At 50.6% G+C, this 13,377-nt stretch overlaps 1 protein-coding gene across 1 annotated transcript; it reads left to right on the top strand.

The window, feature by feature from the left end:
* Nucleotides 1-5,994: 5,994 nt before the first annotated feature.
* On the top strand, nt 5,995-11,663 carry LOC137456510 (olfactory receptor 14A16-like). Its single transcript, XM_068167974.1, has 2 exons — nt 5,995-6,904; nt 11,620-11,663. Exons 1-2 carry the CDS (start codon nt 5,995-5,997, stop codon nt 11,661-11,663), a joined length of 954 nt encoding a protein of 317 aa, XP_068024075.1.
* The last annotated feature ends 1,714 nt before the right edge of the window (nt 11,664-13,377 follow it).

The raw sequence follows: 13,377 nt of genomic DNA, 5'->3' as shown, positions 1-13,377 counted from the left end.
GTTATGGATTTGTTCTCCTGCTTCCAGGAGGAACAGGGATGAAACTAATTGTGTCCTATTTGCTATGGGGTTCAGCATTGTTACTCTTTTACCTTGTGTAATTTTATATAACTGATTCAAAATGTAGTGTCCAATATGCTACTGGTGTCTAATGATGGTGTAAAACAGATTGGTGCCATTAGCCAATCAAAACTCATGTCTGTTGTAAAACTTGTTTAAAACTTTTTTCCTTCCTGTCTTTCTTTCTTGCTTCTATGTTTGATTGACAGGGTGGTGTAAGAGGCTAACTCTTGTATCTCTTGATGTGAATCCACAAAGATAAAATCACCTTGTGTATCATGGGAAGGCCCTGTGTCACAGCTCTCATGGAATGGTACTGAAAGTGTGATAAGGAAACAGTTGTGGAGGTTAGCATTACCATTGGTAAAGAGAACTATTTAGAGTAGAGTAGAGTAGGATAGAATAGAATAGAATAGAATAGAGTAGAATAGAATAGAATAGACCAGGTTGGAAGAGACCTTCAAGATCATCGAGTCCAACCCACCATCCAACACCATCTAATCAACTAAACCATGACATCAAGCACTCCATCAAGTCTTCCCCTAAACACCTCCAGTGATGGCTACTCCACCACCTCATATATGTAAAGGCATCTTAGTAGAACCTGTACTTCATAGTTCCTTTGCTCTGTGTGTACTACCCACCCATAGGTGTTAGGAGCAGCTATTGATTGTATAATCTATAACGAATCAAGCATTTATCATCTTAGTTGTAGCAATATTACCTTTAAGACTTGTATTATTGATAAGTGTGGTGGTTTAGGCTAGGTGCTGGCCCGGATGACACTGCACAGACCACACCTGGGAGGTCCCAAGGGGTGGGCCCAGTACAGGGGGGTGGTCACAGGAAACCAGGTATTGCATTCCCATAATGCCCTGCTCCCCTATAAAACATCCACATGGGGTCTTCACTTCCTCTTTTCTCCCCTGCTGCTGCCTAGGTAAAATGGCATGAGCTGCCTACCTTGGGCCTGCCCAGGCCCAAGGCTGGGTTGAGGGGGAGGAAAGAGCCCTGGTGGGTTTGGGTGTACCCCCAGGTGGGGATGGGATGTTCTTGGGTATGTTCTGGGATCTCTCTCTTTTGTCACGGTGCTTGTGGTTCTCTGTACAACTTTCATTGCTGATTTTATTGTTTTTTTGTTTAAACTTTCCATCACTTTTGCAATCCGTTTGTCTGAGTCGTTATTTCTGCCCATGGTGGGGAGGGGTCTGCCCCAACCCATTACAATAAGGACATTGATCAGCAGAGCATGATCATTCCCTTCTGAAGAAGGGCAGAGGCATGGATCCCAGTGAATATGACAAGAGGGTGGGAGAGTGAGAATGGATTGGATCATGTTCTCAGGCTATTAGACCAGGGACTAAAAGATTCTAGAGAAAGGACAAAAAGATTTGTGGGATGGTTAATGTTTGCCATAATATCAGCTGTGATAATATTAGCATCCCCAGCTGCTTCAGTTACAGCTCTGACAAAGGGCATACAAACTGTGGACACAGTGAGAACTTTATTGACCAATGTGACAAATGATCTGCAGCTGCAGGAAGCTATAGATGAGGAAATAATGGCAAGGTTATGCATGCTTGAGGCCAGTGTTGTTTGGTTAGGAGACCAACAAGCTGCCTTGCAGACCCATATGATGCTGCAGTGTGATTGGGAATAGGGAAAGGAAGGGAAGGGAAGGGAAGGGAAGGGAAGGGAAGGGAAGGGAAGGGAAGGGAAGGGAAGGGAAGGGAAGGGAAGGGAAGGGAAGGGAAGGGAAGGGAAGGGAAGGGAAGGGAAGGGAAGGGAAGGGAAGGGAAGGGAAGGGAAGGGAAGGGAAGGGAAGGGAAGGGAAGGGAAGGGGAGGGAATAAACCAGGTTGGAAGAGACCTTCAAGATCATCGTGTCCAACCCATCATCCAACACCATCTAATCAACTAAACCCTGCAACCAAGCACCCCATCAAGTCTCCTCCTAAACACCTCCAGGGATGGTGACTCCACCACCTCCCCAGGCAGCACATTCCAATGGGCAATCACTCTCTCTGTGTAGAATTTCCTCCTAACATCCAGCCTAAACCTCCCCTGGTGCAGCTTGAGACTGTGTCCTCTTGTTGTGGTGCTGGTTGCCTGGGAGAAGAGAACAACCCCCACCTATCTACAACCTCCCTTCAGGCAGTTGTAGAGAGCAGTAAGGACTCCCCTGAGTATCCTCTTCTCCAGGCTAAGCAACCCCAACTCCCTCAGCTTCTCCTCACAGGGCTGTGCTCCAGACTCCTCCCCAGCCTTGCTGCCCTTCTCTGGACACCTTCCAGCAAGTCAACCTCCTTCCTAAACTGAGGGGCCCAGAACTGGACACAGTACTCAAGGTGTGGCCTAACCAGTGCAGTGTACAGGGGCAGAATGACCTCCCTGCTCCTGCTGGCCACACTGTTCCTGATACAGGCCAGGATGCCATTGGCTCTCTTGGCTGCCTGGGCACACTGCAGGCTCATGTTCAGCCTACCATCAACCAGCACCCCCAGGTCCCTCTCTGCCTGGCCGATCTCCAGCCACTCTGACCCAGGCCCGTAGCACTGCATGGGAGAGCTGTTTGCAATGTGCAGAACCCAGCAATAGTGTGCGTAATCATAAGCAGGACATGTGTGTAACATCCTTGTCTTGGAATGACTCTCAGCATGATTGGAACTCACTCAGGTCACATTTACAAGGGGCCTTTGATAGCTCCTTGAAATATAATGTCCAAACACTGAAGCATCAGCTGGAACTGCAGCTAAAAATACACAACAGGTGAGGATTGATTCAACATGGCAAGCACTGAACAAAGAGCTGAGCTGCTTGAATCCAAACAATTGGTTCTCAGATCTGAATCTACGAGTGTGGGTTAGAGGTGGAATCCTTGTGGTGATTTGCCTTGTAATTGTAGTGTTAATGGTGTTTGTAATCATAGCCTTCAGGAACAGGAGGGTGGTCAGGGCACAAGTGATGGCTGCTGGTTTAAAACATATAAAAATGGGGAGTTGTAGGAAAGCAGAAAGTATCTGTGGAAGGTTTCAGGACAAGAAAAAACAACAGGCTGCTGATACTGGAAGGATGGCCTGGTGATAAAGAAGAGCTGAGTGCGGTAAACAACCTGGAGTGCGAGACAGGAGGACACTTGCCCCCATGCTGGAGAAGACCAACCTGATATGGGATGAAGATAACAATGGACAGCTGCATCTCAAAGGAGAAAATTCAGTGAGCAGCAGTGGTGGAAGAATGTCAGGGAGTTGCTTAGCCTGCTGGATTTTTCCTGTATAAACTGCTTGATCTGTGCCAATAAACAATTTCTGCTCCACCAACAAGGAGTCTGTGCAGGCTTTCAGACAGAGAGGCTGAGGGACCTGGGCTGCTTCAGACTGGTGAATGGGGTTCAGAGCACTGCCATAGCAGTGTGCACATGGCTGAAGGGTGGTTTCAGAGAGGATAGAGCTCTCCTTGGGTGTGTTACGAGACCAAAACCTCCACAAAGTGCAGCTTGAAAGGTTCAGAGTGGAGAAGAGGCCAAAGAAATGTCCCTGAAAGGGCACAGCTGCTATGCATGAGGCCATCCAGAGGTCTTGGGAAATGGCAGGGAGAGCTGAGACAGCTCAGGGAAGGGATGGAAATGGCAGGGGGAGAGCTGAGTGGGGAAGCAAGATTGGTGTCAGCAGCCTGAGGGGAAAGAGCTGCAGGCATGGGACAGTGTAGGAGAGGCTGCAGTGGGGATGGCCAAGGGCTCTGGCAAGCCTGAGAGGCCAAACAGGACCAAGGTCTTTGTACCCTTGGCTCGGGCAGTTGCCTCTGCCACCAAGGCCTGTGAGGAGAAACTTTGCTTTGAGGCTTTGAGGCTCTTCTAGTCCAAGGGCAGTGGTCAGGGCTTGGCCTTTCTGCTTCATAGAACGAAGGCATACTTTTCTTCCCTGTACTTTGCCTTTGTTTCCCTGCAATCCTGGCCTCTAACAAGCTGCTCTAACGAGTCCCTGGGGAGCCTTTGTCAGTAACAAGCCTCAGTGAGGCCAATCAGTGCTTCAAGGTACTTTGGAGTTTGCTTCTGACTTGAACTTCTTGAGAGGCTTCTTGGCAGTACCTTGGCAGAGTCTCCTGGCAGTACGTGAGGATGATGTAATCAGCCCCAAATACTCCATGGGGCTCATTAAATACTGCTGAACCTCTAATTATTGCCAAGGTTTCCGCAGCTAATTGGAGAGGATTTTATTGCACAAAGCATCTGATAAAAATGATTTTACAGGGTGAATCAGAGACCTGAGCCACAGGTGAGGGACAGGATCTGCCTTGCCAGGGACTGGGGGTCAGGGCTTGGCCCTTTGGATCAATGAAACCCCTCCAAGTTTCCTCAGGAGCGGAGCCACCTTTAGCTGCTTGCCCTGACCTGTCAGCACTGCCTCAGTTCTCTGCTCTCACCAGAGCCTGGAGATGCTTCAGTGCCTCCAGTGATGCTTCCTTTGCATCCACTCTGCCCTGCTCTAACCAGACCCTGGGGACCCTTTCCCAGTATGCTTCACTGGGACCCATTAAGAGTAGAAGAAACTTCAGAGTTTGAATCTGACTTTGACTTCTGGAGAGGTTTCATCAGCTTCCTCTCAGTCCCTGGGGTTTACAGGGCACCAAAAGCCACCAGAAGAGTCATTAAGACACCTTGGGCTGGTCATTTGCTGCCCTATTGGGCTGGACTCCTGGGCTGGAAGGAACTGCTGGCAAGCAGGCAGTACTTCAGGAGACAGTTCTGGCCAGGAGCAGAATAGCACAGCAGGGCTGAGAACACTGCCAGAGGATCTCAGGGACATGAGGAAGGCAGAGAGAGCTTCAAGGTGGCCAGGACTGGGAGGGTGACTGAGAACTCACTGGAGGAGAAGTCACTGCAGTCACTGACACAGTGAGGCTGTGGGTGCAGGACACTGCAGCTGTAGCTCCTGGAGGCATCTCCATCTCAGCAGCTGACACTCAGCTGAAGGCTCCTGGAGTGTGCACACAGAAGGAGAATGAAAGCCCTTGAGTTCCACCATGTGAGCAGCAGTGATCAGAGCTGGGTAAGGAGAAGGCTTCACCCCCAGCCCCTCTGCTTTTCTCTCTTCCCTTCACTGTCTCTGCAGCACTGCAGGCCTGGTCCCTGTTTCTCCACCTCTCCATGGCTGTGGTGGTTTTAGGCAATGCCTTTAAAATTCAGTTACAGATTTGAGCAGAAAAGTAGAAACAAAATAAATAGATCACTCTTGGGTGTGAAAAGGAAAAGAAAAGATTATTCTAAACAAATTGATTGGATAAATATCTGGAACCAGAGCAGCTGTACCATAACAATTCTCTCTCTTCCCTTCTGAACTCAGCTGTTTTGCTTCGCTGGGGAGAGATCCCCTGCTTTGGCTGGCCTTGGCTAAGTCTAACCCACTGTTTTTTTTCTCTCTTCACTCCTCTTTTCTCTCTAGGAACAGGGGGATAGGGGTTAGGGGCAGTGGAACAGCTGCCCTGGTCTCTGACCAGAGGGGTGTCATGTCATTTGCTAATTGTAAATGCCTGTCTAATATATTCACTCCTGTATGTTTTGTACCTGTTCATTGCATTCCATTGTAGAGTGTAGCTCTTGCTTGTCAATACAGCTTCATTTGCTTCTAACTGAGCTGCTCTGGCAAACCTAATGCTGGTGAGAAATTTCAACCCACCACAATGGGACTCTTGTTCTCTGGGATTGGGCTGTTGGTCACTTTCTGTTCTGACATCAGAGGAATCTTCATGGCAATTCTGGGTCCCTGCTGCGTATGAGGCTGTGATGAACCATCAGTGATTGGTAGTGATGGGAAATGAGCTGATCCATTCCTCCTGCAGCTCAGGGACAGGGGTTACAATGAGGCTGAGAGAAGTGTGCCCTAACTTGTCACTGCCTTTCCCTCCTTGGACAGGTCTCCATGGCCAGAGGCAGCAGATGGCCAACAGCAGCTCCATCACCCACTTCCTCCTCCTGCCATTCCCAGGCACAAGGCAGCTGCAGCTCCTGCACTTCTGGCTCTTCCTGGCCATCTACCTGGCTGCCCTGCTGGGCAATAGCCTCATCATCACCACCATAGCCTGGGACCACCACCTCCACACCCCCATGTACTTCTTCCTCCTCAACCTCGCCCTCCTTGACCTGGGTGCCATCTCCTGTACTGTCCCCAAATCCATGGCCAATTCCCTTTGGGACTCCAGGGATATCTCCTATGCAGGATGTGTTCTCCAGGTCTTCTTTTTCATGTTCCTAATTAATGCAGAGTATTTTCTCCTCACCACCATGTCCTACGATCGCTATGTTGCCATCTGCAGACCCCTGCACTATGAGACCCTCCTGGGCAACAGAGTTTGTCTCCACCTGGCAGCAGCTGTCTGGGCCTGTGGTTTTCTCTATGCTCTGCTGCACACAGCCAATACATTTTCCGTGCCCCTCTGCCAGGGCAATGCTGTGAAGCAGTTCTTCTGTGAAATCCCCCAGATCCTCAAGCTCTCCTGCTCCACATCCTACCTCAGGGAACTTTGGCTTACTGTGGTCAGTGCCTGTTTATTCTCTGTCTGTTTTGTGTTCATGGTGGTGTCCTATGTGCAGATCTTCAGGGCAGTGCTGAGGATCCCCTCTCAGCAGGGACGCCACAAAGCCTTTGCCACCTGCCTCCCTCACCTGGCTGTGGTCTCCCTGTTTATCAGCAGTGCCTTCTTTGCCTACTTGAAGCCTTCCTCCATCTCCTCCCCATCCCTGCACATGGTGGTGTCAGTTCTGTACTCAGTGGTGCCTCCAGCAGTGAACCCTCTCATCTACAGCCTGAGGAACCAGGAGCTCAAGGCTGCCCTGAGCCAACTGATCCGTGGCTGGTTTCAGAAACAATAAACTCTTTGTCTTCTCCTGCAGAGCAGTTCTGATGTCATTCAGTGCAGGCCCAGCCTGGCTGCTGGAGTTCTGGCTGCTGCTGGGGCTGTTCCCCTTGTGAGAATGTTGTTCCCACACAAATGTCTTTCTTCAGACCATTTCTGGTTCAGTGTTGTCCTGTCTGCTGTGACACAGAGGCTGCAGACATGAGGAGCTGTGCTCCCTCGGTGTTCAACACAATAAAGGACCCTGCAGGGAGTTGTTTCTCTGAATTCCTACTTCCAAGGCTTCTGTGGAGCTGCAGGGCAGTGCCTGTGTGCAGAGGTGAAGGGCAGAGTCCCAGCACAGCAGCTGTGCCAGGGAGCCCCAGAGCTTGGGCTGTCCTCAGCTGCTCTTTCTGCCCTTCCACCCTCTCCTGCTGAGCCTCTGTGCTGGGGCAAGGTCTGAGTGCTCTGGCAGCTTGGGCACTGTGCTGCTGTGTGGCAGTGCTGGGACTGCAGGCAGGGACAGGCCAGGGCTGCTTGTGGGAGAGAGCTGTGCTCCAGAGCAGCACTGCCATCAGAACAGGAGGTCTCCTCATGCCTTCACACCCCAATCCCCTCCCATCACAGACTGCACCTACTCAGAGTCCAAACTGGATACCCTGACCCACTTCCAGTATAGACTCAGTCTAAATATTGTCCCTTTATTCCCTCCCAGTACAGATGTGGCCTCATCCCAGTACAAGCTAGCCCATATTGACTTCTTCCCCTACAGTCTGGATCCCTTCCTCTACAGTCAACCCACTACAGTCCTATCACAGCACAGAATGTATCCCCTAGCTGCCTTCCCAGTAACATCTGCATCTCTCCCAGTACAAACTGCACACCCGCATGCCCTCCCTGTATGGCCTGTGCCCTCTCCCAGTGCAAACAGGGTCCCTTTCATCCCTCCAGGTACATATTAGTCATTGTCTCAATAAAAACTTGATCCCCTTATGCCCTTCCAGTTCATTCTGGGCCCTGTTCCAGTACAGGCTGCATTCCCTGTCCACAGTCTTGGACATTCTGGCCCCTGCACAGCTCAATTTGGGATCCTTGTAACCCTTCCCAGTACAGATCTGGTCACATCTCAGTACAAACTGCATCTCCTGAACCCCTCCCAGCTCAGATGTGCTCTTATCCCAGGACAAACTGCATCATTTTGCCATCTCCCATACAGTTTCCTGTGACACTACAAAGTGCATCCCTTGGACCCCTCCAAGTCCCAGCTGTACCCAGCACAGCACAAAGTGGATACCCTGATCCTAGTACAAGTGGGATCCCATTGCCATTTCCCAGCACAGTCTGAGTCTCATGCCATGTATTGGGTTGGCTTGATCAGGAGTTAATTCCCCTCACAGTATCTTTGTAGTGCTGTGGGGTTTTTTCCAGCAGTAGTTGATAACACAGCAGTGTTTTGGCTACTGTTGAATAAGTCTTCAGGCTGTGTCATTTCAACCTTTCCCTGCTCCAAGAGTGCATTGAGGGGAGGCCAACACCTTGGGAGGGGACATGGCTGAGCCAGCTGACTTAAACTGGCCAAAGAGGTATTCCATACCATATGAGGTCAGCTCAGGTATAAGAATGAAGTGAAAGAAGGAAGTGTGGAGATTCATCCATGGTGTTTATCCTCCCAAGGAACCACCAAGCTTAGACAGCCCTGCTGCCTGAGGCTGGCCATTGTCCTGCTGCTTGGGAGTAGAGACCAACAGCTCTTTCTCTGCTTTTTGCTTCCACACCATCTATTGCTGTTTGCTTATTAGTGTTATGAGATTTAACACATCCAAGTGCCGGGTTCTGCACATTGGCTACAACAACCCCATGCAGTGCTACAGGCTGGGGTCAGAGTGGCTGGGGAGTGGCCAGGCAGAGAGGGACCTGGGGGTACTGGTCAATGGTAGGCTGAACATGAACCTGCAGTGTGCCCAGGCAGCCAAGAGGGCCAATGGCATCCTGGCCTGCATCAAGAACAGTGTGGCCAGCAGGAGCAGGGAGGTCATTCTGCCCCTGTACACTGCACTGGTTTGGCTGCACCTTGAGTCCTGTGTCCAGTTCTGGGCCCCTCAGTTTAGGAAGGAGGTTGACTTGCTGGAACGAGTCCAGAGAAGGGCAACGAAGTTGGTGAGGGGTTTGGAACACAAGCCTTGTGAGGAGAGGCTGAGGGAGCTGGGGTTGCTTAGCCTGGAGAGGAGGAGACTCAGGGGTGACCTTATTGCTCTCTACAACTACCTGAAGGGAGGTTTGTAGACAGGCAGAGGTTGGTCTCTTCTCCCAGGCAGCCAGTACCAGAACAAGAGGACACAGTCTCAGGCTGCACCAGGGGAGGTTTAGGTTGGATGTTAGGAGGAAGTTCTATACAGAGAGAGTGATTGGCCATTGGAATGGGCTGCCCAGGGAGGTGGTGGAGTCACCATCATTGGAGGTGTTCAGGAGGAGACTTGATGGGGTGCTTGGTGCCATGGTTTAGTTGGTTGGGTGGTGTTGGATGATAGGTTGGACACGCTGATCTTGAAGTTCTCTTCCAACCTGGTCTATTCTATTCTATTCTATTCTATTCTATTCTATTCTATTCTATTCTATTCTATTCTATTCTATTCTATTCTTCTATTCCATTACATTTATCCCAAGTATATACTTAAATTTTCTTCTTATTTTTCTGTTGTTATTAAAATTGCTCCTATCCTGTTCCTGGCTACTGTTACATATTTTTCCCCTTTTTCCTCTGTTCACTTAAGAGGGGGAGTGATACAGGGGCTTTGGTGGGCATCTGTCCTCCAGGCCAGAGCCAAACCACTACAGTGACAATCAGGGACTGTGACTCTCTGGCACTGTGACGCTCTGGCACGGTGATGCTCTGGCACTGTGACACTCTGGAACTGTGATGCTGTGGCACTGTGACACTCTGACACTGTGACTGTCTGGCACTGTGATGCTCTGGCACTGTGATTATCTGGCACTGTGACACTGTCACTGTGACTCTCTGACAGTGTGACACTCTGGTGCTGTGACTCTCTGGCACTGTGACTCTGGCACTGTGACACTGCCACTGTGACTGTCTGGCACTGCGATGGTCTGGCACTGTGACACTCTGGCGCTGTGACGCTGTCACTATGACTCTCTGACACTGTAACACTGGTGCTGTGAATCTCTGGCACTGTGACACTCTGCCACTGTGACTGTCTGTCACTGTGACACTCTGGCACTGTGGCTCTCTGGCATTGTGACTCTGGCACTGTGAATCTCTGGCATTGTGAATCTCTGGCACTGTGACTCTGACACTGTGACACTCTGGATCTGTGACGATCTGGCACTGTGATGGTCTGGCACTGTCACGCTCTGGCACTGTCACCATCTGGCACTGTAACTCCCTGGGGCTGTGATGATCTGACACTGGAACAGTCTGCTGCTGTGACTCCCTGGTGAAGGCACATTATGCCCAGATATTGAATCTTGTCCCAGCATGTAGACAAGTTCCCCCTCCTTCAGGAGGAAGACAAAAGCCAAGGCATCAGCCAGGCCAGCACACACCCAGCACATGCAGTGCTCGTGCAAACACCAAGTATGGCATAATTCTAGCTTCATGCTTTCTATAGGCTAAAGCCAGTTGTTTATGAGAGTGCCCATTGGTCAAACCCAGCCTCGAGGAATCTATAAGTACCACCCCAGTTGGTAAACAAGTTGCCCCCTCATTCACTTTGTCTCTGTGCTTGCTTGAGAGAGCAACCCTCGAGCTGCAGCCTTTGCCATTGAGCTTATTGTTGTTAGCTTCTGTTATACACGCACTCATACTGAAAGCCTCTGCATCATGAGAAGCAGTTCTGAGGATCATCTCCACAGAGGGAGGACCTTCTTTGTGCCCGAGGAATCCAGCGTTGCTACAGCTAGTCGTACCAACCAGGAGAGCCCACCGTGCCACCGGAGGACTGGACCAACCCCCGAGGGTAAGATCTGCCCAGTTGCTGGGGAGATGGGACTTGATCGATACCAAGTCCACGTATGCCTAGCCCCGCCTTAGCGGGACAGGAGCCGCTGTGTGCCACTCTGAGTCCTGTGAACCTCAGGGAAGACTAAAGCATTGTTCGTACCTATACTGCACCGAACCCGGGACCACTCTGAGAGTCCTGTTCCTTTAAGCTCAGTAAACGAGAATCCGCCGCCTAACACAGCCGCATTCTCTCTCCAAGGCTGTTTGCCTCAGCCCCGAGAATCGCCGTAGCTGGGCCGATCCTGTAGCTTTGCCTGCTGCCGTGTTCTCTGAGCCCGCCTACCGGCAACAGTCGCCCCGCCCTGCCGTACGAACCAACTCCAAGGGCCAACCCCATGGGCTGACCCCGACCAGGACCGATCCCTGTGGTCTGGAGGGAATCAACCGAGTCCTGAAGGGAACCTGCTTCTGAGCTAAGCATAGGTTCCACTATTCCCTCTCCACTGCTGTGGAGAGAGGAGACAATAACCCAACATCACCATGCAACTCGACTAGGCACCAGTCCAGCAACAGTCGTCTGCCCGACCTCCACCTTGCTACACACAACAGCTATAGAGTATCTTCCACGTGCTTTCCATCCACTAGCACTCAGTTCAAAGTGTCCATGTCTAGCAGAGTAAGTGCTGACACATAGAAAGATTATAATATTGCTGTATATAGCCAGAAGCCACCCGCATCCTGCCGAGTCACCATCTAGTGGCCAAGCAGGGGAACTGCACCTTTCGTTATGTAAATATAGAAATAGTCTGTAACTAGTTCAATTAATCTCTAATCATAACACTAAGCCATTTATGGAATGTATTTCACAGACGTGCACTAGAACATGTATATAAGTTGGTTATTGATCAGTTATTAATAGTTTATTAATTAATAAAACAATATTTTCATAATTCATATTTTCTATAAGTAAATTTAATAACTTCTTCATCACACTGGGTTCTGGAGCCATCCCCAGTGTGCCCAGTGCTGAGAACACAGAGATGCTGCTGCTTGTGCTTAGTGGTGCCTAAGGAGTGATTCGATCGTGGCATCCTCCTTACCCCTCCCAGTCAAACTGGGCCTGGCTGATGCTAAACTCAATCCCCTGTGACCCTCCCAGTACAGACTGGACCCTGTTCCAGTACAAGCTGGATTCCCTGGCCCCATTCCAATAGAGTCTGGGCCCCACCCAGCACACTCTTGATCTTTGTAACTCCTCCCAGCACAGCCTGAGCCACCTGTCAGTACAGCTTGGATCTCCTGAGCCTCACAGCACAGATGTGGTCTTGACCCAGCACCAGCAGCATCATCTCAGCATCTCCCAGTCCAGTCTGGGTCTCATCCCTGCACAAACTGCATCCCCCAGAATCTCTGATTCCATTCCAGTAGAGCCTAGGCCCCATGCCAGTGCACACAGGACACCCTGATGCCATTCCAGGTCACACTGGGCTCTCCTCCCTGCACAAACTGAATCTCTTTGAGCCTGCCCAGTACAGACTGGGCTTTGTGCCAGCACAAAGTGAATCCCCTGGTATCCTCCCAGAACAGAAATAGCCTCATTCCACACAAACTGGACCATCTTGCTCCACCCCAATGGATGGGTCCCTTTCCAGTACAAAGACATTTTCTGGTCCCTTTCCAGTACCTACTGCCTCCCTCCACCTGTGAACTGGATACTCTGATGCCATCTCAGCACAGACTGGGACACATCCCAGTACAAACTGCATACCCTGAGTCCCTCCCAGTACAAACCAGGCTCCAACCAAATACTAACTGGGGTCCCTGATCCCATCCCAGTATAGACTGGGCTCCATTCCACTCCAAGCAGGGTGCCTTAAACACCTCCAAGTACAGCTTGGCCTTGTCCCAGTATAAACTGCTTCTCCTGATCCAACTCCAGTACAATTTGAGACCTGTCCCAGAATAAACTGGTTCCAATGGCATCACCAAGTACAGACAAGGGATTAGCCCAATGCAAACTGCATCCCCTGATCTCCTCCTAGCACAGAAATGGTTTTGTCCTAGAGCAAAGTCAGAGCATTGGCACCTCCCAGTTCCAAATGCAGCCCTGCCAGTGCAAACCAGAGAAGAGGACTCCTCCCCAGGACAGATTGTGCCCACTCCCGGGAAAGGCTACACCACCAGAAGCCCTCCAACCACTCTTCTGGGACTTGTTCCAATACACCTGTATCCCTTTACCCACTCCCTGACAGACTGGGCCCCATTCCACTACAAACTGTTTCCCTGTTGGTTTGGAGCTGGAAGTTTTGGTGTGTCACATGCCCAGGCAGAAAGGCACCACAGGTTCTGGGAGGAATCATTCCAAATGCCCTGGGATGAAGCAAACCCTTCACACAGGGAAGAAGCCCAATTACAACGGGGCTGTGGGAGGAGGAGTGTGTCCACCCAGACACAGAATTTGTCCTTGCACGGACTCAGCACTGCTGTGGCCACATCTGGATTCTTCAAATTTGGTTTTGGGAATGT

The sequence above is a fragment of the Melanerpes formicivorus genome, unplaced genomic scaffold, assembly GCF_026170545.1.
Source record: "Melanerpes formicivorus ecotype bairdi unplaced genomic scaffold, bMelFor1.0.p_v2 SCAF_126, whole genome shotgun sequence".
NCBI classification, from domain to species: domain Eukaryota; kingdom Metazoa; phylum Chordata; class Aves; order Piciformes; family Picidae; genus Melanerpes; species Melanerpes formicivorus.
Note: the sequence above shows the minus strand (reverse complement) of the source record. Positions and strands in the feature narration are given on the sequence as shown.

Bases quoted from the DNA above. Each gene is read 5' to 3' on its own strand.
- LOC137456510 (XM_068167974.1), top strand. From the start codon at position 5,995: ATGGCCAACAGCAGCTCCATCACCCACTTCCTCCTCCTGCCATTCCCA. The intron at 6,905-11,619 runs GTGGCTGGTTTC...GTGGCCAAGCAG, and splicing joins TGCCCTGAGCCAACTGATCC to GGGAACTGCACCTTTCGTTA.